At 48.4% G+C, this 25,937-nt stretch overlaps 1 protein-coding gene across 10 annotated transcripts in view; it reads right to left on the reverse strand.

The window, feature by feature from the left end:
- The window catches only part of CCDC57 (coiled-coil domain containing 57), a 152,062-nt gene that overhangs the window by 76,249 nt on the left and 49,876 nt on the right, over window positions 1-25,937 (reverse strand). For all 10 annotated transcript variants that reach the window (XR_012514746.1, XM_039476197.2, XM_039476196.2 and 7 more), the window contains exons 8-10: window positions 21,477-21,635; window positions 13,445-13,607; window positions 12,900-13,031 (exon numbers count right to left, since the gene is read on the reverse strand). Coding sequence is in view for 9 of the 10 variants with exons in the window: in XM_039476197.2 (XP_039332131.2) it covers window positions 12,900-13,031; window positions 13,445-13,607; window positions 21,477-21,635 (454 nt within the window). In the remaining variant the exon portion in view is untranslated. The remainder of the gene's footprint in view (window positions 1-12,899; window positions 13,032-13,444; window positions 13,608-21,476; window positions 21,636-25,937) is intronic.

A 25,937-nucleotide genomic window follows, 5' to 3' on the forward strand; every position in this document is an offset into this window, starting at 1 on the left:
ATAATTTTTGTATTTTTAGTAAAGATGGGGTTTCACCATGTGGGCCAGGTTGGTCTTGAACTCTTCACCTCAAGCAATCCTCCCACCACGGCCTTCCAAAGTGCTGGGATTATAGGCATGAGCCACTGCACCCAGCCTAAAATTAGTTTTAAATTAAGATTTAATTTTGTGCTTTTAAAGTACTTGTGACATTGAGTTACAGGGCTTTGACTCCTGGATCTAAAATGTTGACCAGGTGGTCTTGAACTCTTGACCTCAGGTGATTCACCCGCCTTGGCCTCCCAAAGTGCTGGGATTACAGGCATGAGCCACCATACCCAGCCTATTTACAGCTTTCAACAATTGACAAAAGTATACTCCTATGAACAAAATGTGGAACACATTTGTTTCTCTTTACCTGATTTCTCCAGAATTAGGAAACTGTGAGTACTCTTAACTTATGACAATACAGTTATTTGCATAAGCGCAATAAGAATTTGCTTTCATTTATAACAGGACACAATTGGAGAAACTGGCTATTTTACCAAGGCTTTGACTGGAATGGTGTGCTTTCCTTTAAGGAACCAAACTTCACTTACAGAGCCAATAAAATCCCTTGGAAAAACTGCCCTCATACCTTTGTTTATGAGACAGTAAGTTCCTCTTCAAAGATTTAACTTTTAACTTCCTTGTTCTTTGTTCTCAAGATCAACTTCCTTGTCCCGTCTCCTAAGCTACCTGCTCTGCTGTGAACTGCCCCTCCCCGCTAAAACAGCTCTTCTGTGAATACCCTTCCTGCATTAGCCGTGTCCTGACATGTCCAAACGTGCCTTGTACTGCTAAGTTCCTCTTCATACGTTGTAAGGTTGTAAATCAACCACCCCAGTCCTCCAGTACTCATCCCCTTCTCTGCTTCAGCCTTCAAAGCTTTCGATTTATTACCTTATTTAGAAAAGTTTAAGTTTTAGCCACTTGGGATCAGCTTAGATCCCAACCCCAGCCAATAGGGGAAGGACACAGAAACAGTAACTGTGTTAGGAATAAACACCCCTTCTCTCCTTTGTTCACTGTGCTCTTGTAGTGGCTGAAAGTGTGAGTAGCACCTGTCTGCAGAAGTAAATCTGTCTTGCTGAGAAACCTTTTGTCTAAGTGTTTTCATTGCAACTTTGAGTTCTTGTTTTGAACAACCTGGAGGCTTGTCCAGGATCGCCTTTCTCCTCTCATGAGGAGATGTGTCCCATTGCCTCACTGCAGTGGCCTCAGGGATGAGGGATTGAGACCCCTCCTGGTGTGATGAATAAACTGGGACTCTCAGCAATGTGGGTGGAAAGGAGCTTCACATACTGCATTTATTTTGTGACCAGAAAACTGTGCACAGACCAAGATAAGAAAAGTCACAGGAGTAACAAAGTATTTCCTTGATGGTTGGGATATCTTGGAGGTTGAAAGTGTGTAAATGAGATGCACAACTGAGTGTAAAATGAGTGTGAAGTCCCGATCTGTGGTTCCATGGTCACCTCATATGGCTTAAGGCAGTTTCCTGTTGTGGGGTTTATACTGACCCACCAATGCTAAGAGGGACCTAAAATTCCCATAAGGGAAGTGGATAGAGAAGGATGAAGTGAAAGCTTAAGAATGAAAGAAACCTCCAGTAAGGGGGATTGAGCCTCTAGATAAGGGAAAGGCAAGAAATCCCTAAAATGAGGGGTTGAGCCTCTAGAGGGTGCAAGAAATCTCTATTAAGAGAGGCTGAGCTAGGCCAGGCACAGTGGCTCACGCCCGTAATCCCAGCACTTTAGGAGGCCAAGGCAGGCAGATCACAAGGTCAGGAAATCAAGACCATCCTGGCTAACACAGTGAAACCCTATCTCTACTATAAACACAAAAATTAGCCAGGCATGCTGACATGTGCCTGCAATCCCAGCTACTCAGGAGACTGGGGCAGGAGAATCGCTTGAACCCAGGAGGCGGGGGTTGTAGTGAGCTGAGATCACACCACTGCACTCCAGCCTAGGTGACAGAGTGAGATTCTATCACACACACACACACACACACACACACACACACACACACACACACACAGAGAGAGAGAGGGGGTTGAGCCCACAGACATTTTCTCCAAGATGGGAAATACCCCAAGTAAGGCAGAGGATAAAAAAGATAAACCTAGCAATAATAACATTTCCCCTAATAGTCATCTAGGTCTCATGTTCAAATACTGGAAAGATAATGACAGAACCAAACACAAGAAAAAGCAACAAATGATAAAACACTATTGTTTCATTTAGATTCAGGAACCCATCCTCAAACCCTCAGTTTTCTGGCCAAAGTTTGGGTCAAACAAGGATTGGGTATGTCAACTTTTAATTTAATATGTGAATGATAAAAGTCCAGTTTCTCAAGAAAAAATGAACTATGTTCTTGGCTGGAGACAAGGACCTGTCTTCCTTTTTCCCTTAAAGACAACTGGGAAAAAAACTCCATCTGGCACCCTTAAAAGAAAACTCAGACAAATTAGCTCCCATGCCCAAAGATCCTAATGCATGGGACCCCGTAGACCACCTTCCCCCATCCAGCACCCCTAACTCTCCTCCCCTTCCCAGTCTTCCGAGGCTGACCTGGGCTGGCCTCTGACAAGCGGCGTCTGCATGAGTCTCCCGCTCACCCCGAGCGAAGCTGACCTGGGCAGCCCCCAACAAGCGGCATCTGCGTGAGTCTCTTGCTCAGCCCAAGCGAGACTGGCCTGAGCCATCCCCCAACTTGGTGCATCTGCATGAGCTTTCTGCAGTTTCCATAACAAACCACCACACACTGGAGGCTTAAAACAACAGGGACGTGTTCTTTCCAGGTTCTGGAGCCCAGAGCCTGAAACCAAGGTGTGGGCAGGGCTGGGCCCTGTCTGAAAGCCCTGGTGAGGACCCTTCCTTGCCCCCTCCTAGTTCACAATGGTGGCCACCATCCTTGGCACTCCTTGGTGTGTGAACACTGGCTCCAGTCTCTGTCTATAGTCACCTGGGCTTTTTCCTATGTAGGAGGATGCCAAGCATTGGATCAGGCCACGCTGTGCCAGCAGGACCCCATCTGAACTAATTATCTGCAACAACCTTATTTCCAATGGGATCTTACTCTGAGGCTCACGGGGTGAGGACTTAAGCCTGTGAAAGGAAAATATCTTGGGCCCCTTCAAGCTGGACCGTCTCAGGGCAAGTGTGCCTCCACTGTATTCCAAGTCACCCTCTGCTTACAGAGATAGATGCGTATTCTGACTGCCTCCTTTGGAAAGACTTACCAGAAACTCAAAAGAATGCAACCCTACCTTTTGTCTCTCACCAATCTGTGACCTGGAAGCCAGTGGGGCGTTGCTTTGAGTTGTCCCGACCTCTCCGTAGGGAACTAATGTCCTTTTTACATAATATATTGATTGTCTCGTATCTCCCTAAAATGTGTAAGACCAAGCTGTGCCCTGACTGACAGGGCAGGAATATCACCATTTTAGATAAGCCCCTCACTCTAAAGTTCACCTTAATAAAAAACCATCTCAATCCAAAGGGTATCAGCCTAATGGCTAAGGTCAGTATGACGATAAAGCACAAGTGACATCTCCAACCAGAAACATTCACACTCCTCCCAGACCAGAGACATGTTAGCCCAGCCAGAGGTGGGAAGATGTCTGCCCCAAGATAACCTCCTGTCTTCCCAAAGAGATTCTAACTCCACCATAAACTTCTCAACACATACAAACATTACAAGCTTCTTATACGCCCCTCACCCTGAAACCAATACATACCCTTAGTCTGTAAGAGAAAGCACTCCTGACTGAGTTGTCCAGGAGCGCCTCTTGGGTTTTAACTAAAGTGAATCTAGCTTTAACTGCCGGCCACGTTTCGTGCTTCTCTCCTCTTTCTTTAACTCTTACATTTGGTGCCGAAACCTGGGATGGGTGCTGGGGGCAGAGGGTCTCTTGCAATCCAGGAACCAGTGGGCAACAGCAGCTCATCCTGAGTTAATTCCTGAATCCTGAGCGTCCCTAGACGCCCGCCCCATCTTCTCTCTCACTTCACTTTTCCCTCATCCTCCTGGTTTCTCTCTCTCTCTCTTCCTCATGCGGCTGCGGTCCTAGAGGTCCTTTGCCGTTTCCAACTAAAACATCCAGCGTCGGACACTGACCCAGCCACCTGTTAAGATCTCCCCCACCTCCCCACCCGGCTTTCTTGTGGTGCCCAGGAAAGCTCAGGTTGACTCTCCCAGTGCTTGGAGGACCAGCAGGACTAAGCTGGAGGAAATCTTGGGGACACCCAGTTTCTTCTCAGCTTGGCCGTCCTGTTTAGAAAGAGAATTCCGGGTGTCTGCCTTTTGTTTGTGGATGCCTAGAACCAAAACAGACACCCTCTGCCTCTTCTCACCAGCCCACAAAGGTGCCAAACTCCTTCATAACCTCACCAAACGTGGCTTCAGCGTTCAGTCCTGTACTGTAACCCAGCCTGGCCCCAATACACATTAGATGATGATAGCTGACGGTCCAAAAGTGGCACCTTTGACCTGCAAATTCTCAGGAACCTTAACAACTTTATAACCAGGAATGGCAAGTGGCAAGAGGTTCTCTATATTCAGGCTTTCTTCTACTTCTGCCTTAAATTGCAACCCTCCCTGTGTCAAGCTTGCACCTCTGTAAAATCTTTCTTCTTAATAAAAACCCTCCCCGGGTCTCTCCTTCCTCTGAAACTCCTTTTGACCCTGCAGATGAATGCCCTCTGTATTCTTATCCTCCGCCTCTGCTCCTCACCCATCCAAATCCTCCACCCCAGCGACCCCTCCTGCCTCCAAGCCTTCAGCTCCAAAATCCACTCCTCCTCCTCCTCCACCTGCTACCCGTTCAAAACCCAACAATACCATTCTCCACCTCTGAGAAATGGCTGAGGTTAAAGGCATCGTTTGTGTTTATGTCTCTTTCTCCATGTATGATTTGTTACAAATCAAAGCTATAAGTATATTCGAAAGACCTTTATATTTTTCTCTTCATCGATCTTGTTTTCCCGGAAAAGGGTTTTTCCCAGGTAACCGGATCACATTTCTCCACTGTCTTGCTGCTCTTTGTGCATGTATGAAAAACCCAAAAACAACTTCTGGTGGCCCTGGGCTGCTTGGGAAAACTGAAAAGGTGCCAATAATCCAACTGGGAAATTAGCAGGAAAAAAAAAATCTTATAACTACTGAATCTGCTTCCGGTTGTCTCTGTGGCTATATATGTGTTGTGTGCAGTGTCTATTAAAAGAGCTCTCTAATTAATTGGCCTAAGAAAAATAAGCACTTAAGTCAAATATTTTTAAGGGAAAAGTAAAAGCTGTGAAACCTTTCAGTTCATGCAGGATTAATTTTTAAAACTTACTGGTACATTAAGATTAGAAATGTCTTAAAAGTTGCCAGCATACATTTTTATTTACATTTATTAATCAAGCAATTTCATACTTATCTCTGCCAAATACTATATAAGGTGTCAAAATTTGGCACAGAGGCTACAAAACTATAACTCAGTCCAAACAAAATGATCTTTGCTTATGTAATTTTTTAATAAATGAAACATTAATATTGGTTTAATGAAGATAGCTACATCTTAAATTATTTAGTAAAATATCCTAACTTCTAATCTTGTGGTCTTAGGCAGTCTAGCCCACAGACATGAAGGAAGTTTGTTTTGGGAAATAACTGTTATCATCTTTAATATTAAAGAAAGGGAAACATGCACAAAAAGAACCTTATACAGGTATTGATCGACTTACGACCGATGCAACTTACGACCATTCGACTTTACGACCGCAATCGCTAGCCACAACTGCTCCGCGTCTGGCAGCGCAGACGTTGCCCAGCTGGGCATAGGACAGTGTGGACCGGCTTCCGGCAGCACCACCATCTCCGCGTGCACCATTTCAACTGTTATCCCAGACTCGGTACAGCAATTTGTGTTTTGTGTCTTGGATATTTTTCATCAAACCGTTCCCAAGATGTCTACCAAGAGGAAATTGTCTTTGTCTACGCCTCAGCCTGCCAGGAAGGAAAGAAGGGCCATCGCTCTCCACACGAAAATGAAGGTAATTAAGCAGTACGAAGGAGGAAAGAAAGTGAATGTGATATGATACGAAGTTATCACACTCGACTCTGTCGACGATTTTGAAAGATAAAGAAAGAATTCGTGAAGCTGTGAAAAGTTCTGCACCCATGCAATCAACAGTTACAACAAAGCAACGAAGCGGGCCCATCCACAAAATGGAGAAATTGCTATATATTTGGATGGAAGATCAAATTCAAAAACGGACACCATTAAGTCTTTTTACTGTGCAGATGAAGGCGAGAAGTCTATTTCAGACTCTGAAGGAGCGTGCTGCAGAAGATCACAGTCAAGAATATGTAGCAAGCACTGGCGGGTTCCAGAGATTCAAGAAAAGATTCCAAATGCATAGTGTTCAAGTGACTGGAGCAGCAGTGAGTGCGGATGAGGAAGGAGCACGTAACGTTTGTTGACAGTCCGGATGAATTAATTACAGATGAGGGATATCTAGCAGAACAGATTTTCAGTGCTGATGAACTTAAAAATGAAGAGCTAATCGAACTGGAAGAAGAAAGAGTGGCGGAAGATGAAAGAAGAGAAGCAGAGAAAGAAGAGGAGGAGCCAGAAAGTAAGTTCACCACTAAGGGATTATCAGACGGTTTACCTTTACTGAATAAACTTCTTATTCATTTCGAAGCAATGGACCCAAACATGGAGCGATTTGCAAGGATTGAACAGATGGCGCACGATGTGTTTCGTCGGTATCGTGAAATTTATGAAGAAAAAAAGAAACATACAATTCAGACAAAGCTCACCATGTTTATGAAAAAACCAACTCCGGTAACCCCAATTGCTGCCTCAGATGACGACATCAACGATGCGCAGCCAAGCACCAGTGGCCAATAAAAGGTTTCGTGCATGTTTATATATTTTGATATGTTTTGCAATTGGGAAAATGTTTCCTATGGTATTTTTTACACCTGTATTTTGTATTTTTGTATGCACCTGTATTTCGTAATTTTGTATGTTTTGCAAATATTAAACCAGTTGTACTGGTAATGCAGTGTTTTACTTAAACCTGATGAATGTAAAAATACAGTAAGAAACAAAATGGTGTAGAAATGATACAAATGGTATAAAATGAACAAAGAAAATTATGATAAAATATGACTTAAAGATTTTTATAACACTATCTCACAGTACTGTACATATAGCCTACTCAACTTATGACCAAATCGTGTTACGACCGGTCTGTCGGAACCAGTCGTGGTTGTAAGTCGAGCACTAGCTGTATGGTAAATTCTTGTCCTAAAGTAAATTAACTGTTTGTTTAAAGAAAGGGATGTTTACAAGTCAGAAAGTTGAGGCATGTTGGAAATCGTCTGTGAAAGTCATGAAAAATTTTATAAAAGGGAATTTATACAATAAATGTTGTATAATGTAAAAGTAATTAGGCCTCCTGAATGCTTTATAAAATGTCACTATAACTCTTAGCTGTACAACTTGCCTGCTTTGCCACTAGGTAAAAACCTAGGACACATGGAGTTCAGTGCTGGAACAAGCCAAACCTTATCTGCAATTCTGTCTAGGTCTTAGACTGTACACCTAGCACATAATTAAAATCCCAAATGTACCAAGGTTTTCAACAAAGGTAAAGGTTGCTAAAAGTTAACATGTAACATGTATTTAAAACCACTGAAGATCTTTAATGAATTTAGATGGAATCTAATTTAAAAATTTAAGAAACAGTCTATGTGCAAGGTGTGTAAGGAAAGTAAAATATACTTTTGGTAACAAGATTATAAGGAGGCACAAGAATATGGAGTTTTTAACCAAGATTAAAAGGTTAAAGAATTGTTCTAAAGGTTTAAGCAAGTTTTGAAACATTAATTGTAAAGGAAATTCTCTGTGTAAACATATTGGCTAAAGTTGAAGGGGGTATCATCCAGTTTTTCTCTAAGTTGAGCATTAAAATAAAAGCACAATGTGTTTTTCTTAAAGCATTAACCTGTTCTTTAACAAAAATTATAAAGGGTTAAAAAGAGTCTATAAAAAATTTTACCTTATGGTCAGACATTAAAATTGGGTAAATGCATCGAGCTTTTATTAGAAATTAAGTTTAAGGCCGGGCGCGGTGGCTCAAGCCTGTAATCCCAGCACTTTGGGAGGCCGAGGCGGGTGGATCACGAGGTCGAGAGATCGAGACCATCCTGGTCAACAAGGTGAAACCCCGTCTCTACTAAAAATACAAAAAATTAGCTGGGCATGGTGGTGCGTGCCTGTAATCCCAGCTACTCAGGAGGCTGAGGCAGGAGAATTGCCTGAGCCCAGGAGGCGGAGGTTGCAGTGAGCCAAGATCGCGCCATTGCACTCCAGCCTGGGTAACAAGGGTGAAACTCCGTCTCAAAAAAAAAAAAAAAAAAAAAAGAAATTAAGTTTAATAGCACACTAGTACAAAGGTAAAATTTGGCTTATTTGGTACAAAATCATACAGGAAGCATTGCCAGATATAAAATGGTGTTTGTTTTTCTTTGGGCTATACTGCATAAATATGTTATTGTTATGTGTCCCAAAGTTATGGGAAACTCCTATAATTCTGATATATCTTAGTGTACATTATCAGTAATAACTATAATTGTTAAGTTAAAATTATTGATTGTGTGCCACAATAAATATCCTCATCAATTGTGTATTTAACTATGGCTACCCTAAAACTTTTTTTTTTTTTTTTTGAGACGGAGTTTCGCTCTTGTTACCCAGGCTGGAGTGCAATGGCGCGATCTCGGCTCACCGCAACCTCCGCCTCCTGGGTTCAGGCAATTCTCCTGCCTCAGCCTCCTGAGTACCTGGGATTACAGGCACGTGCCACCATGCCCAGCTAATTTTTAGTATTTTTAGTAGAGATGGGGTTTCACCATGTTGACCAGGATGGTCTCGATCTCTTGACCTCGTGATCCACCCGCCTCGGCCTCCCAAAGTGCTGGGATCACAGGCTTGAGCCACTGCGCCCGGCTAACTTTTTATCATCTATAAACAATTGTCTTGTTCTGGTCCTATGAAAGGTTGTTTTATAATCAGCTATAAAGCTCTAACAGGTGCTCGTGAATGCAGATTTCTGATAACCCTGGAGACTGTAACATCAGAATTGAGGATAAATGTTCAAAACTCTTTTTTTTTTTTTTTTTTGAGACGGAGTTTCGCTCTTGTTACCCAGGCTGGAGTGCAATGGCACAATCTCGGCTCACCGCAACCTCCGCCTCCTGGGTTCAGGGAATTCTCCTGCCTCAGCCTCCCGAGTAGCTGGGATTACTGGCACTCGCCACCATGCCCAGCTAATTTTTTGTGTTTTTAGTAGAGACGGGGTTTCACCATGTTGACCAGGATGGTCTCGATCTCCTGACCTTGTGATCCACCCACCTTGGCCTCCCAAAGGGCTGGGATTACAGGCTTGAGCCACCGCGCCCAGCCAGGAAATCTTAAGCTGAGACTCATAAAGGGTAAGTAACTAAGTGAGAACTACGCATTTGATGCAGTCTCGCCCCTCCCTCACCAAACACTTTTGTCATTTCTACCTCTCCTTTTAAGCCAAATATTAAAACTTCTTAGTGGAAATTACTCACTACGCCATCCTTGTGGGAACTGCTTCACTCACTCTACGGTTTGCAGCAGGTCCACATACTGCAGCGCCCTCAGGGTGAACTGAGGGACAGAAAATCTTAATTACTACAGCATTTTGCTTAATTACTACCCTCCTAGCAGGAATAACGGTTACTAACAGAAAATAACGCCTGGGCCTTTCCAACATGTGCCTTTGCCTCTCATTAGGTAAGAAACGTTGCTTCTAGATCACCCAATCCGGCCTAGTAAAAAACGCTGCTAAAAACCTTAAAGAAAAGGCTAAAGCTAAGGCAGTACCAAAACGACCACACAGACTCTTGGTTTGAAAACAAAATCATAGCATAGGTCACTCCAGTCCCAGGCCCTCTCCTAATAATATGGCTGGGCCTAAAGTTCTTACCCTGCCTGATTAACCTTTTTCAAAGATTTTTAACTCACAGGGTCATGGCCATTTCACAAACAACTGCCCCAAAACATCTACAGACGGCATTCTCTTAGGGTCAACCTGAGACCAGAAAACTCTCCATCCCCTCGTCAGCAGGAAGCAGCCAGAAAAAACACGCCATCCTTCCTCTTTTCATAACCAGAGGGTCTGGATTGATGGAGCAGGAGCATCGCCATCTGGGACAAGCCCCTCATTCTAAAGTTCACCTTAATTTAAAAACTGCTTAAATAAATCCAAAGGGCATCAGCCTAATGGCTAAAGTCAGCATGACCATAAACCACAAATAACATCTCCAACCAGAAACATTCAAACTCCTCCCGACCAGAGACATGCTAGCCCCAAGATAAACCACCCTCTGGCTGGAAAGATGTCTGCCCCAAGATAAACCCCCTTCTCCCAGAGATCCAACCCGGCCATAAACTTCTCCACACAAACATCCCAAGCTTCTGAGAAGCCCCCTCACCCTGAAGCCAACGTATGCTCTTAGTCTGTAATAGAAAGTGCTGCTGACCACATGGGCCCGGAGCGCCTCTCAGCTTTAACTAGAGACCTGCCTGTGCTGCACTTTGGGTTCCCTTCCTCGGTCTTTAACTCTTACACTGACCGCCTTGGGCACACGCCGTCAGGACCTCCTGAGCTGTGTCACGGGTCCATCCTCAACCTTGGCAAAATAAACTCTGAATTGACTGAGCCGCGTCTCGCATTTTCTGTGTTCACACACTCATCTTTCTGGAGGACGCAGCTGAGCTGCCAGCGTCCCACAGTCGGTGCCAGGTTCTGGGGAACTGTTGAGCTAGTAGGAGACACTAGTGGAGAGGAAACGGACCCTGCCTTTGCTTGGCTCTCACCCAGTGCGTCGGGTGCACGAAGACCTGTACCCTCAGGACAGCATCCCTGCCTCTCGTTTCTCTGTACCACTGAAGAGGCCCAGCTTCAGTGATGAAGTCTGGAATCTGAGGCCTCATTCCACACATCTGGCAGCACACTGCATTTCCCAAAATCAGCGCTGCACAGTGAGGCAGCCAGCAGGACAGGAAGCGTTATTTCACATTTTAAAAACGAAGAAGGTGGTTCTGTGGCCAGCGATGATGTGGTGGGGCCACTGGCATCCACCTTGGCCTCTCTCACGAGTCTTCCTGCTCCCTCCTGCTTGGAGGCCTGCAGGACCTCCGGCTGCTTAAACCCCACCCTCCAAAAGGCTGTGGCTGCTGCCAAATGTCCACACGAACCTCAGATCAGCTTCCTGCATCTTAACCAGCTTCACGTCTGGCCAAGGCAGGGTCACAGCGTGTGTACTGTGTGTGCTCAGAACAGAGCATTCCTGGGAGAAAAAAACAGTTCCATGGCCTGGTTCTGTATACTCTTAGGAGAATGGACATTGAATAAAAGTACATAAATAAGACTGGGTGTGGTGACTCATCCCTGTAATCCCAGCACTTTGGGAGGTTGAGGTGGGCAGATCACCTGAGGTCAGGAGTTCGAGACCAGCCTGACCAACATGGAGAAACCCCGTCTCTACTAAAAACACAAAATTTAGCTGGGCATGGTGGTGCATGCCTGTAATCCCAGGTACTCAGGAGGCTGAGGCAGGAAAATCATCCGAACCCGGAAGGCGGAGGTTGCAGTGAGCTGAGATCATCAAACCATTGCACTCCAGCCTGGGCAACAAGAGTGAAACTCTGTCTCAATTAGAAAAAAAAACAAAATTAGCCAGGCGTGAAGACGCACACCTGTGGTCCCAGCTACTGGGGGGCTGAAGTGGGAGGATTTCTTGAGCCTTTGGGGAGGATGAGGTTGCAGTGAGCTGAGATTACACAACTGTACTCCAGCCTGGGTGACAAAGTGAGACCCTGTCTCAAAATAAATAAATAAATAAATAAATAAACAAATAAATAAATAAAAGTTACATGAATGAAGGACAAGCTAGGAACATTCTTCATACCAGTTAGGATCTGACTCCTAAGTACACTTAGCTGCCCTGATGCTCTGGGACGAACCCCTGCACACCCAGGCCCTCCATAAGCCAAGCCACAGGCAGAGAGGCAGATCGCGGGGGAGAGAATGCACACCAGCGGCCACTTTGTGCGGGGAGGGGGACCCGCAGGGCGCAGGGACTCTCACTGGGTGGTCCTGATGGACGCAGCGTGCACGGGCACACTCAAGTGTCGGCTGCGCTCATCTGTGTGCTCCACTGCGTGTGCCCCACGGAAGAAGAAAAGCCATCTGCAGGCCTGGGCAGTCCTCCCGTGCTGGGCCCTCTGCGCTCTCCCCCAGCCTCCTGCAGCCCCGCCAGCCCGCTCCCCTCTGCCTGTGGACCCCGCTCTGCTCTGACGAGCTGTGACAGCTCAGGCGAGTTCCTCAGTGTCCCTGTCTCAGTGGATGTGGTGCCAACCTCAGAGATGAAATGAGTGGAGGGTGTCACAGCCTAAGAGCAGACCATGGCACAGGCTGACAACGTAACCACTAACCACTAATGTCACTGCTCACCAAAACCAGAAGCAGCGATGACAGATTCCTAGCATGAAATGACCCACTGTGATAGTCCTGAGACAATAACATAAGAACAAACTCACATGAACATCTGATATGTAACAACATTTGGGATTTTTAGGGCTTTCAAATGTGAAAGATGAAGAAGCCCGAGTTCACCTTAACTCTCTAAAGCTTCTAACTCACCCTTGTCTGTGCAACTGGTCATTTAAAAAGAACACAACAGAAAGACTTAACTCCAGCCTTGGCAGGATTTGGGGCTCCAGTTCTATTTTCCTACTGCTGCTGTTGAGCAATGCTGCAAAGAGCCAGCTAGGCACTCACCTGTGCCTCTGGTCTGGGGAGCCCCTGCATCCTCAGGGCCTGCACGGCCTGGTCTCGCTCCAGGGTCACGGCCTTCAGCACCGCCTCCTGCTCCCGTAGTACCCGCTCTGTCTCCTGCAGCTTGGCAGCAACCTGGGAAAACACTGGGACTCAGTCCCTCTGTGGATGACGGGGCAGCGCCTGCCGAGGCTCCGATGGCACACACAGGAGGGAGATGCTCGGAGCACACTCCCCGCTGTGGCCAGGCGGCCAAACCCTCTGGCCCAGCCCACACCCCAGGCTGACCTTACAGGCCAGTGGGGATCATCTAACCATGCAGCTGGTCAGCTACAGAAACAGCTTTGCAAGAAAGCACCGTCAAGGTGGGTGGACAGGCAGGGGTGCATTGTTATTACTGTAACTTCTCTTGCTGTACAGCAAACTGCTCAGTGAAGTTGAGTGTTTTCAAACTTAAAGAAGAATTTGGTGAGAGCCAGACCTGTCCTGCCCAGCCCCACTGCGGCAGAGGTGCTGAGAAGGCCCCAGGCCCTGGCGGCCCCACACACCTGACTTTTTGCCGTGGTCAGACCCTGAATCAGGGCCTCCGATTTTTGGATCTGGTCCCTTTCAACATCGTCACAGCGGCGCTGCCAGTCCAGGCCCAGCTGCACCTGATCACGTTCCAGGCTCCGCTCCCTTTCGACTGCCAGGGACAGCTGCTGCTTGTACCTAAGGACAAATCCAACCGCCCAGCATTAATGCTTCCTGAGGTCCCTTCCACGGGAAAAGCAGAGGCATGATGGGAAAGGCAGAGCTGCTGCTGTCCCTCCTGCTCTCCTGTGGCCTGCGCTGGCCTGATGTGCTCCTGGGCTCCTGTGGACGGGCACATGGGGATGCCCAGCACAGAGATAAGCAGACACCATGGATGGCCAGATGCCGGCGAAAACCCAACACCACAGACGGGAGTGAGATGCACAAAAACAGAAGAACCAGCATGCAGGAAGAGATGGAGGAAAGCAATGACCTTAGATTATAAACGCAGTTATGCACAAAGGAACCGAGCTATTAAAGCAAAATAAGCAGAGCAGGGTGGACCCAGCCACGGGCAGGCAGGGCTGGGAGAGCCCCTGGAGCAAATACAGAGCAGGGTGGACCCAGCCATAGGCGGGCAGGGCTGGGAGAACCCCTCAAGTGAGTGCAAAGGGGCATAGGGGTGGGAACGCCGGAGCCTGGGGGTTCCTCCAGAAGACCAGCATCTTAGATCAGAATGGAGGGAGGAAGCCACCCAGGATACAGAGGGGCAGGTCCACCAGGACTGAGCAGACCAGCCTTCAGAGAGCTCCAGAGACCCCACTCGCACACAGTAAGGGGAAACATTACGTATCAAGGATGAAAGAAAAGTCTACTGGGAAAAAAGACAAGAATTGGACTGGGACTAGGCTTTCACCAGCAACTCTGTGACAGAAGGCCATGGGGCCACACGTTGGGGGCAGAATTTCAGGCTGTGGGTGACACTGTGTCTGGGGAGAGGTCCCTCCTGTCCCAGGCAGTGACACAGAGATGGGGGCATGGCTCTGCACGAGCCTGGAGGGAGACCCCCCTGCTTGCCTTGAAGTTGGAGCCACCTCATTGTGAGAGGGTCATCAGAGGGGCTGCATGGCCAGGACTTGAGGACACCTCTAGGATGAAGAGTGACCCTGGCTGTCAGCCAGCGAGGAAAAGGAGGCCTCAGCCCCACAGCTGCAGGGACTGAATTCTGCCAACAGCTGGGTGAGTCTGGAAGGGGCCCTGCGCCTCCAGGGAGAGGCAGGCCCGGCCACCATGGATTCCAGCCTGGAGATACCCTGAGTGGGGAACAGCTGAGCCCTGCCCAGGCCCTGACCCCAGAACCTGAGATAATAAATGGGTCTTTAAAGCAGCTAAACTGCTAAGTTTGTGGTAATTTATACACAATGTGTTCTTGTTTTTGTTTAATTTAATTTATTTATTTGAAACAGTCTTGCTCTGTCACTCAGGCTGGAGTGCAGTGGTATAATCTTGGCTCAGTATAGCCTCCACCTCCTGGGCTTAAGTGGTCCTCCTGCCTCAGCCTCTTGAGTAGCTGGGACTCCAGGTATGCACCACCACGCCCAGCTAATTGTATTTGTTGTACAAACAGGGTTTCACCGTGTTGCCCAGGCTAGTCTTGAACTCCTGGGCTCAAGCCATCTGCCTGCCTTGGCCTCCCAAAGTGCTGGGATTACATGTGTGAGTCCCCATTCCCAGCCACACATACATTTTTAAATCTCTGTAACTGCAAAAATAAATAAATATTTAACATGATAGATCAGCTGTCACCAGGCCTATCTTCCCACTTTAAACAACTGGGACACTGGGCAGAAAATGGGGCACAGCTTTCGCTGAGTGGACGATGAGCCCATGAGCGGTGCAGGGCCGAGGCCCCTCAGAGAAGGCCCGCACGAGATGAGGCCACGCACCGCCCAGCTGCTCTCCCCGGGGCCTTCTGGATCCCTGCAGGGAGGGCAAACCACGCAGAGCATGGGGGTCATGCTGTGTGGAGGAGACAAAGGTTGGAGTTTGGAGAAGCTGAAGAGGCTGAAGTGGGCTTCATGAGGCACAGAGGCAGAGAGGAGGGGATCCTGGGTTCTGTGCAGGGGTCCCCTAGAAGCTGCAGCTGACAGCCACATGCAAATACACAGGAGAAGCCAACATGGGCTGGGCCGGGAGCAGCTCGTGGGAAGGAGCAGCTAGCAGGGAGCTCCATGTGTTCATCAGGGCAGCCGGCCTTGGGGAATCCTTGGTGCTCTCTCTCTCTAGGGCACGCAGCGGAGACCCGGGAGCCATGATGCTCAGTCAGCCCTGGTGAAAAGGCTTCTCTGGACCTGCCGGACCTGCCGGACCTGCCCTCGCACAGATTTTCAACAAGTCTCAAAAGGATCACGCTGCCATGTAAATCCTTAGCTGCAGCCAAACAAAAAGCAACCCACTCAATCCAGACACTTGCCAACGTCACATTCACAGTGCGTGACATCCAGTGAAAACTTACCAGATGGGCAAGCAAGCAGAAGAAAACGTGGCTTTCTCCAGTAGAAAAATCAGCCAATGGAAACAGACTCAGAGATAGATAGGATGCAATTAGCAGAAAAACACACTTAAGCAGGTATTACTATAAATAAGTTCAGAGATTCAAAGGTGACCACGCGCATAATGAGGAGTGAAATTAAATGTATGAAAAAGTCTAAATATTGCAATATGTGCTGTTTTCTTACAATGAATGGAAGAGTTTAACAAAGAAGGAACATTGGAATCAAGAGGTGAGAACGTAAGCTAGACGTAGTAGCTCACGCCTGTAATCCCAGCATTTTGGGAGGCCCAGGTGGACGGATCACCTAAGGTCAGGAGTTCAAGACCAGCCTCACCAACATGGTGAAACCCCGTCTCTATTAAAAATACAAAAATTAGCCGGGCATGGTGGCAAGCGCCTATAATCCCAGCTACTCTAGAGGCCGACACGGGAGAATTGCTTAAACCCAGGAGGTAGAGGTTGGAGTGAGCTGAGATCACGCCACTGCACTTCAGCCTGGGCAACAGAGCAAGACTCCGTCTCAGCTGGGCGCGGTGGCTCAAGCCTGTAATCCCAGCACTTTGGGAGGCCGAGGCGGGTGGATCACAAGGTCAAGAGATCGAGACCATCCTGGTCAACATGGTGAAACCCCGTCTCTACTAAAAATACAAAAAAAATAGCTGGGCATGGTGGTGCGTGCCTGTAATCCCAGCTACTCAGGAGGCTGAGGCAGGAGAATTGCCTGAACCCAGGAGGCGGAGGTTGCGGTGAGCCGAGATCGTGCCATTGCACTCCAGCCTGGGTAGCAAGAGCGAAACTCCGTCTCAAAAAAAAAAAAAAAAAAAAAAAAAGACTCCATCTCAAAACAAAACCAAAAACCTTCAGAATGTTATCACAATGTTTCTTTTCTTCTGCATTAGTTCACGTTATGAGGGTTTTCTACATACACAAGTAACAGGAAAATTTAAGTGTGCTTTCTTAAAGATATATTACATACTGTTTTATTTCAGTTAATTAAAGTATTTAACAAAAAAGGGAACGCTGGAAGCAAGAGCTGAGAACACGATTACAACATGCTTCTTTCGGCATTGGTACTTTTCCTGTTTTTTCTGAGATCCAGTCTTGCTCTGCTGCCCAGGCTGGAGTGCAGTGGCACCATCTTGGCTCCTGCCTCAGCCTCCCAAGCAGCTGGGATTACAGGCATGCATCACCACACCTGGCAAATTTTTTCGTATTTTTAGTACAGACAGGGTTTTACTATATTGGCCAGGCTGGTCTCAAACTCCTGACCTTGCCATCTGCCCGCCTCGGCCTCCCAAAGTGCTGTGATTACAGGCGTGAGCCACCGTGCCCAGCCGTATTTTTATTTTCACAAAGGGTAGTCTGATAAAAGCAAATATAATGACTCCCTTTATGTAAAATATAAGAAAACCATGGTAAAAAGAAGCAGAAACTGAATGGAAGGTTTTACATTATACGCAGAGTGGTAAACATTAAACATAGACTGTGCATCTTATAAACCTCAGAATGACCATGAAACACGTAAGCAAAGAGGTTTATATAACAAGAAAACTGGAAACAAAATGAAATTCTAAAAAATATTCAATAGACTTTTTTAAAGGTAGAAAAAAAGAAACAAAGAACGGATGAGGAAAATAGAAAGCCAACAGGCCCGGAGCAGTGGCTCATGCCTGTAATGCCAGCACTTTTGGGAGGCCGGGGTGGACCCATCAGCTGAGTCCAGGAGTTTGAGACCAGCCTGGACAACATAGCAAAACCCCGTCTCTACCAAAAATACAAAAAAGTTAGCCAGGCGTGGTAGCACATGCCTGCAGTTCCAGCCACTCAGGAGGCTGAGGTGGGAGGTTAAGGCTGCAGGTAAGCAGAGATCGCACCACTGCACTCCAGCTGGGTGACAGAGCGAGATCCTGAAAAAAAGAAAGGAAGGAAGAAAGAGAAAGAAAGAAAAGGAGGGAGACAGACAGACAGACAGTGAGTTGGAGATTGAGGCCCTAATATACAAATATATCAAGAATGGCGTTAAATTAAACTATCTAATCCCCTGAGGAACAGGTAGAGTATTACACTAGATAAAAGAAGTAAGATTCAACCACAGGCCACCCGCAGGAATGCACTCTAAAGACAAAGCGGCAGGGCGTGGCGGCTCATGCCTATAACCCTAATACTCTGGGAGGTCAAAGCGGAAGGATGACTTGGGTCTAGGAACTTGAGACCTGCCTGGGCAACATGGTAAAACCGTCTCTACAAAAACAGAAAAATTAGTTAGGTGTGGTGGCGTGTGCCTATAGTCCCAGCTACCTGGGAGGCTGAGGCGGGATTATCAGTTGAGCCTGGGATGTTGAGACTGCAGTAGGTCTTGATTGTGCCACTGCACTCCAGCCTGAGTGACAGAGCCAGATCGCAGCTTAAGAGAAAGAAAAAAAGACACAAGTTACAGCAGAAAGAGGGAAAATGAAGCGGAAGAAGCTCGAGCAGCCCGGTTAACACCAGACAGAGAAGGCTGGGGAAAGAATATTGCCAGGAGGGCCGGGCTTGGTGGCCCACACCTGTAATCCCAGCACTTTAGGAGGCCGAGGCGGGTGGATCACCTGAGGCCAGGAGCTAAAGACCAGCCGGGCAACAAGGTGACATCTCGTCTCTACTAAAAATACAAAAATCAGCCGGGCATGGTGGCGGCACCTGTAATCCCAGCTACTTGGGAGGCTGAGGCAGGAGAACTGCTTGAACCTGGGAGGCGGAGGTTGCGGTGAGCCGAGATCGAGACAATGCACTCCAGCCTGGGCAACAGAGCAAGACTCCGTCTCAAAAAGAAAAAAAAAAAAAAAAAAAAAAAGGGCTGGGCTTACTGGTGCATGCCTATAATCCTAGCATCTTAGGAGGTCAAGGCAGGTGGGTCACCCGGTCAAGAGTTCATGACCAGCCTCACATGATGCATGCCTACTGGCACCCCTCCAGCAAGGGGAAGCCCAGTCGGTGGACCATGGGTGGTCTCACACCAGGCAGAGGGGCCGTAACGCCTGGAGGTGGGGTTGCTCTGCCAACAGGTGGGGGCAGAGTCCCCAGCCGTCGTGGGCACTGTGCTGGGGCTCCAGCAGCGCTGGCATAACAGCAACAGCAGCAGTTGCCACAGTGCCTCTTCGCTGCGTAGCCGTCACCTGCTGGGACGGCCCGCCAACCCCTGGGCCAGGGCCTGCTGACCCAGCCGGTGCCCCTCCACCTGCTGCCCTACCGACCGCAGGGCCTCCTGAAGCTGCGTAGCCGTCACCTGCTGGGACGGCCCGCCAACCCCTGGGCCAGGGCCTGCTGACCCAGCCGGTGCCCCTCCGCCTGCTGCCCTACCGACCGCAGGGCCTCCTGAAGCTGCGTAGCCGTCACCTGCTGGGACGGCCCGCCAACCCCTGGGCCAGGGCCTGCTGACCCGGCCGGTGCCCCTCCGCCTGCTGCCCTACCGACCGCAGGGCCTCCTGAAGCTGCGTAGCCGTCACCTGCTGGGACGGCCCGCCAACCCCTGGGCCAGGGCCTGCTGACCCGGCCGGTGCCCCTCCGCCTGCTGCCCTACCGACCGCAGGGCCTCCTGAAGCTCCAGCACGTGGTGCCCGAGCAATGCCACCCCCGCCACAGCCATGGATGCCGAGTTCTCCCCAGGCCGCAACATCAGACCCCAAACCCGCTCTTCTTCACACTCTAGGTGCTTGGCATTCTTCAGCTTCATCTTCCTGAACTCATCACAATCACAGAGGATCAGACTCAGCTGCCTGTCAAAGCCTTCAAGGTGTCAGTGAAGATCGGGCCACCCTGCAGGATGCATCTCATTCCACAGTCCACGTGCTGCAGCATCTTGCCACGCTTCCCCAGTCACTATTGCTGTCCCACCAAATCTGATGCCTCTGAAGACCTAGGGAAGGCTAGTTTTTGCTCGGAATCAGATTCCTCTCGATTCCAATATGGCTCTGATCACCTCTTGGTGTCTCAGCTAAGAATGCCTGCCTCAGTTCAGCTTGGAAATCCACCACAGGTCCCTGCTGCTGCTGAGAACGCCTCGGGTACCACCGACAGTCTCCTGCATTTGACTCGGACTTCCCCTCTGTAGTCCGTCTCAGGTGTAAGTGATCCCTGCCTGCTCCACCACGTCACTGACTGCTCCTCAGACCAACGCGGCAGGCATCTCCAGCAGCTGCTCCACTCCATATGTGTTTATTTTTGAGACAGAATCTCCTTCTGTTGCCTAGGCTACAGTGCAGTGGCATGAGCTTGGCTCACTGCAATCTCCACTTCCCAGGTTCAAGCGATTTTCCTGCCTCAGCCTTGCGAATAGCTGGGATTACAGGGATGTGACACCACACCCAGATAATTTTTGTATTTTTAGTAGAGATGAGGTTTCATCATGTTGGGCAGGCTGGTCTCTAATTCCTGACCTCAGGTCATCTGCCAGCCTTGGCCTCCCAAAGTTCTGACATTACAGGCATGAGCCACTGCACCCGCCCCACCAAATATTTCATTTATTTATTTATATTTTATATTTTATTTGTTTATTCATTTTTTTTTGAGATGGAGTCTTGCTCTGTTGCCCAGGCTGGAGTGCAGTGGCGTGATCTTGGCTCCCTGAAACCTCTGCCTCCTGAGTTCAAGCGATTCTCCCACCTTGGCCTCTGGAGTAGCTGGGACTACAGGCGTGAGCCATTGCACCTGGCCCACAAAACACTTTGAAACCATCAGAGCTCACAGACTATCATAAGAACAGCACAGGGAAACTGCCCCCATGATCTAATCGCCTCTCACCAGGGCCCTCCCTTGACACATGGGGATTACAATTTAAGATTAGATTTGGGTGGGGACAGAGAACCAAACCATATGATACAGCATACACATGCATCAAAATTCACACACGGCATTCACTAAAATCAAGTGGATAGTTAAAATGGATGAGTTTTATTTTACGTATTCTTCAATAAAGTTGACTTTAATATACATGGGAAACAGAATGCTATCTTTGTGCAGGTAAGTGTTCATCCTGACGGGTAAGAAATAACCTTGAGACATTCACAATCGGAAGTGACAGAACAAGAAGAGCCTTTGTTCTGTTTTCCTTTGTGCAGAGATGGGGTCTCGCAATGTTAACCAGGCTGGTCTCCCACGCCTGGGTTCAAGGATCCTCCTGCTTCTGCCTCCCTAAGTCCTGGGATTACAAGCATGAGCCACCGCGATTGGCAGGAGGAGATTCTTAGTGCGGGATAAAACAGCAGGAGCTCTTTGGTGGCTCTCACTGCAGACTGAGAAGCACCATCCTTCTGAGGCCTCTGGTCACGCTCCCTCCAGCAGGCAGGCCCTTCTGCACACTTTCTCACACCACCCCTCGTGTGAGCAGACATTCTAACTGTCTTGTTCACTGTCTTTCTCCCTCAGGAAAATGTGAGGCCAGGGATTGGATCTGTTCAGTTCTGAATCCTTAGTACCTACAAGAGCACCTGCCCAAAGGAGACACTCAATAAAAATATCTGCCTGGGAACAGTTACCTTTCAACGTCCTGCTGGAATCGGGCCACCTGTGCCTTGAGCTTCATCTCTTCTTCCTGCAGCATCTGAATCTGAAGGTCTTTGGAGACCATCTCCTTAGACAGTTGAGCAATCTGAGCATCCCAGGCAGATTTTACAGCTGATGCCTCTTCGCGAAGTCTAAACACAGATGGGAAGGTATGTGGATGTGGTTCTCACTCACTCACTCAGGTTGTCTCCTACACGGCACTCCCCAGCAAACACACACATACACACACAGCTCTCAAAGGAAATCCACACTGGAGCTGGAACTTCCTGGCCTAGACGAAGGAGATGGTTCCACCCAGGAAGAAGCAAGCATTCGTCCACCGAGCTACTTCCATGCATGCACCCTACCAACCCAGATTCCGACTAAGCTCCTGCAGCACACCAGGCCATGTGCCAGGTTCCTGGGGGGGGAAGGTGAGGCATGATATGCCTCCCATGCCCAGAGAACCCAGTCTTGAGGTAGTGCCACCTCTGATGAACTCACCCTCATATCCCTGCCACGTGTGGAGACATGCAATACACTTTCAAATTGCATAGTAAAATAAGCTTCTATAGAACCCATTAAATTACCTTAACAGCAGGATGTCTCTGGGAGAATTACCCCAAATTGAATAAATTTCCCAGGAAAATGTTCAGGACAATATTTAGAGCTGTTAACTCGGGCAGCCACAGTGCTAATCTCGGCAAGACGACACCTGCCCACTTGCATGGCTGTGACCCTCTTTCCCTAAGAGATGGGGTAGGTGGCTCGCAGGAGCAACTGTAACATCACACACAACGCTCTTCAGATGCTCCTGAGCTGATGAACTTCCCAATGACGGACAGTGAGAAGCAGAGGGTGAGCTGGCTGTACCCACAGAGGCCACCCCTCATCATGAGGGGTAAGTCAAACCCAGCATGAGTGATGCATCTCAAGTCTGGTATTACACAGGATGGAAAAAAAAGCCACTCTTCCAACAGTTTTGGACAAATATTTTAGGACGGTTAAAAAGAGACACCATCAAAGGCATCAGCCTTCCCAGCCCTCTCTGGCAATTTGGGCTGACGTGGGCTCCTTCCGCGCTATGGATGGGTACTGAAGAAACAGACTCGCCAATGGCCTCTGGTGCTCTGGGAAGCAGGTGAGCCACCTAATGATGAGGGCCGGCCCTACTCCCAGCATCAGGACAGTGATGTGACTCTGCCTGGGGCCTCCTGACCGGTCTACTCTGACACACAGTCTCAGGTGTACATCAGTGGGCACGGCCACTGAGTTCTCACTGCAGGGACAGAGGACACCACAACCACCAACAGGAACGTACTGCGCACCACAAGAGCATAAATGCTTTTTGTGAGAGGCCAAGGTGGGAGGATCACTTGAGCCCAGGAGGTCGAAGCTGCAGTGAGCCATGGTCGCACTGCTGCACTCCAGCCCGGGCAACAGAACACAATGCCTTCTCTTTCTTCTGCGTAATGGGATGGTTAAAATAAAAAAGGCCAGGCATGGTGGCTCATGCCTGTAATCCCAGCACTTTGGGAGGCTGAGGCAGGCAGACTGCTTGAGGTCCAGGAGTTCGAGACCAGCCTGAACAACATGGCAAAACCCTGTCTCTATTAAAAATACAAAAACTGGCCGGGTGCGGTGGCTTACGCCTATAATCCCAGCACTTTGGGAGACCGAGGCAGGTGGATCATGAGGTCAGGAGATTGAGATCATTCTAGCCAACACAGTGAAACCCTGTCCCTACCAAAAATACAAAAAAATTAGCTGGGCATGGCGGTGCAAGCCTGTAGTCCCAGCTACTTAGGAGCCTGAGACAGGAGAACTGCTTCAACCCAGGAGGCAGAGATTGCAGTGAGCCGAGATCGTGCCACTGCACGATAGCCTGGGCAACAGTGTGAGACTCCTTCTCAGAAAAAAAAAAAAGAAAAAACATTCTCTGGGTGTTGTGGCATACACTTGCAGCCCCAGCTACCTAGGAGGCTGAGGTGGGAGGGTCACCCGAACCCACCAAGCATAGGCTGCAGGGAAGCGAGGTCATGCCACTGCACTCTAGCCTGGATGACAGAGTGAGATCCTGTCTCAAAAAAAACAAAGAAAAAAATGCTTTCACGTTAATCCTACAGGTTTTCTCTGTAGTTCCAAACTCCAAACCAGCACAAAACTGCTGAAAAAGCTATTAAGAACTACAAAGCTGGCCTGGAGTGGTGGCTCATGCCGATAATCCCAGCACTTTAGGAGGCTGAGATGAGAGGATCACTTACGTCCAGGAGTTTGAGACCGTCCTGGGCAACATGGGGAGGCTCCATCTCTACTTTATTTTTAAAAATAACAATAATAATAAAGGCCAGGAGTGGTGGCTCATGCCTGTAATCCCAGCACTTTGGGAGGCCAAGGTGGGCGGATCACCTGAGGTTGGGAGTTGGAGGCCAGTCTGATCAACATGGAGAAACCCCATCTCTGATAAAATTTTTAGAAATACAAATTGGGGCATGCCCCTGCATGTCCCTGCTGGGGCTCCGGGAGGGGTGTGGCCAGGAAGCGTGACCCCTTTAAAAAAATACAAAATTAGCCGGAAGTTATGGCACATGCCTATAATCCCAGCTACTCAGGAGGCTGAGGCAGGAGAACTGCTTGACTCTGGGAGGCAGAGGTTGTGTGAGCTGAGATCGCGCCACTGCACTCCAGCCTGGGCCACAAGAGGGAAACTCCATCTCAAAAAATAAAACTAAAAAAATAAATAAGATTTTTTTAAAAAGAAAAAAAGGAACTGAAATAAATAAGGCTTTCATTTATTTATTTCTAATTTTTTAATTTTAAAAATACTAATTTTTTAGAGACAGGGTCTTCCTCTGCCTCCTGAGTAGCTAGAAGTATGGGTAAGTGCCACCATAACTGTCTACTTTTTTGGGGGGTAGACATTTGTTGCCCAGACTCAAGTGATCCTCTTGCCTCGGCCTCCCAAAGTGCCAGGATTATAGGTGTGAGCCACTGTGCCCAGCCGAGGTCATCATTTAATGCTACCTCATACTTAGGATCATGGGATCAGAATGATAACTGAGATCCCCAGAAGTAAAAGGGAAAAGATACAAGCTTTAGAATGTAGAAGTCTGTTTCTTACTGCCAAAATAATACTGTGTATGCATAGTAATAATTCTTAACAACCATAGAGTATTTATGGACAGAAAATGAAAAGACACTCAAGAACAACATTCAGCTTGAGACTTCGAGGGGAGGCCAAGGCCAGGCGCACAGCAGCGCTGAGGCCCGGTCCCCTCGGCCACACTACCCAGCACATGGAAGCACCTGCAGCCCCTCTCACCCCACACGCCGACCGCAGAGGCTGCAGGGGCCTCCCACGCGTGGCGGCTTTAACCACTCTGCTTGAATCTGACTGATGAAACAACAGAACAGCATGCTGAGTCTAGGAAATGACCTGAATAAGCCTTTGACTTCCCGGTGTACTTCCAAGAGCCATTTCCCCCTTAAACCAAAATACAATTTGGCAGAGAATTCTCTGCTGGCAGTGGCTGACATCTGTCATCTCAGCACTTTGAGGGACCAATGTGGGGGGATCACTTGAGTCCAGGAGTGTGAGACCAGTTTACAAAACACGGAGAAACCCCATTTCTATGAAAAACACAAAACCTAGCTGGGCATGGTGGCGTGTGCCTGTAGTCCCAGCTACTGGGGAGGGCGAGGTGGGAGGATCACTTGAGCCCGTGAGGTCAAGGCTGCTGCGAGCCATAACTGCACCACTGTATTCCAGCCTAGGCAACAGAGTAAGACCCTGTCTCAAAAAAAGAAAGAAAATTCTCCGTAAAAAAGCAACAGAAATTTTCCTAAACAAAGAGAAAAAGCCAGTGGCTAAGTGTGGTAAATACTAGCAAATGACTTATTTGTCTTGCGTGCCATCAGTGAATAGCCTCTCCACGGATCGCGTGTTGAGTGGGAGTCAGGGGTCCGGAACTCAGTGCCAACACTTCACTGTCGCTGCAATGGCGTCGCTTGTACGCATCTCACCTGCACATCAGGCAGGTGGAACAGGGCTGCCCATATGCCCCGGCACATGCCCCGGCCTGGCTTAGGCACTAGAAAAGAAACTGGGTTTAAAAAGAAACTAGTGGCCAGGTACTGTGGCTCACGCCTGTAATCCCAGCACTTGGGAGGCCAAGGTGGGCAGATCACCTGAGGTCAGGAGTTTGAGACCAGCATGGCCAACATCGTGAAACCCCATCTCTACCAAAAATACAAAAATTAGCTGGGCGTGGTAGCGGGCACCTGTAATCCCAGCTACTCGGGAGGCTGAGGCAGGAGGATCGCTTGAATCCGGGAGGTGGAGGCTGCACACCAGCCTGGCGCGATCTCGCACCTGCACTCCAGCCTGGGTGACAGTGAGGGTACGTCTCAAAAAAAAAAAAAAAGGAACTAATGAATGAGTAACTGAACTGAAT

The sequence above is a fragment of the Saimiri boliviensis genome, chromosome 17, assembly GCF_048565385.1.
Source record: "Saimiri boliviensis isolate mSaiBol1 chromosome 17, mSaiBol1.pri, whole genome shotgun sequence".
In the NCBI taxonomy this organism is placed as follows: Eukaryota; Metazoa; Chordata; class Mammalia; order Primates; family Cebidae; genus Saimiri; species Saimiri boliviensis.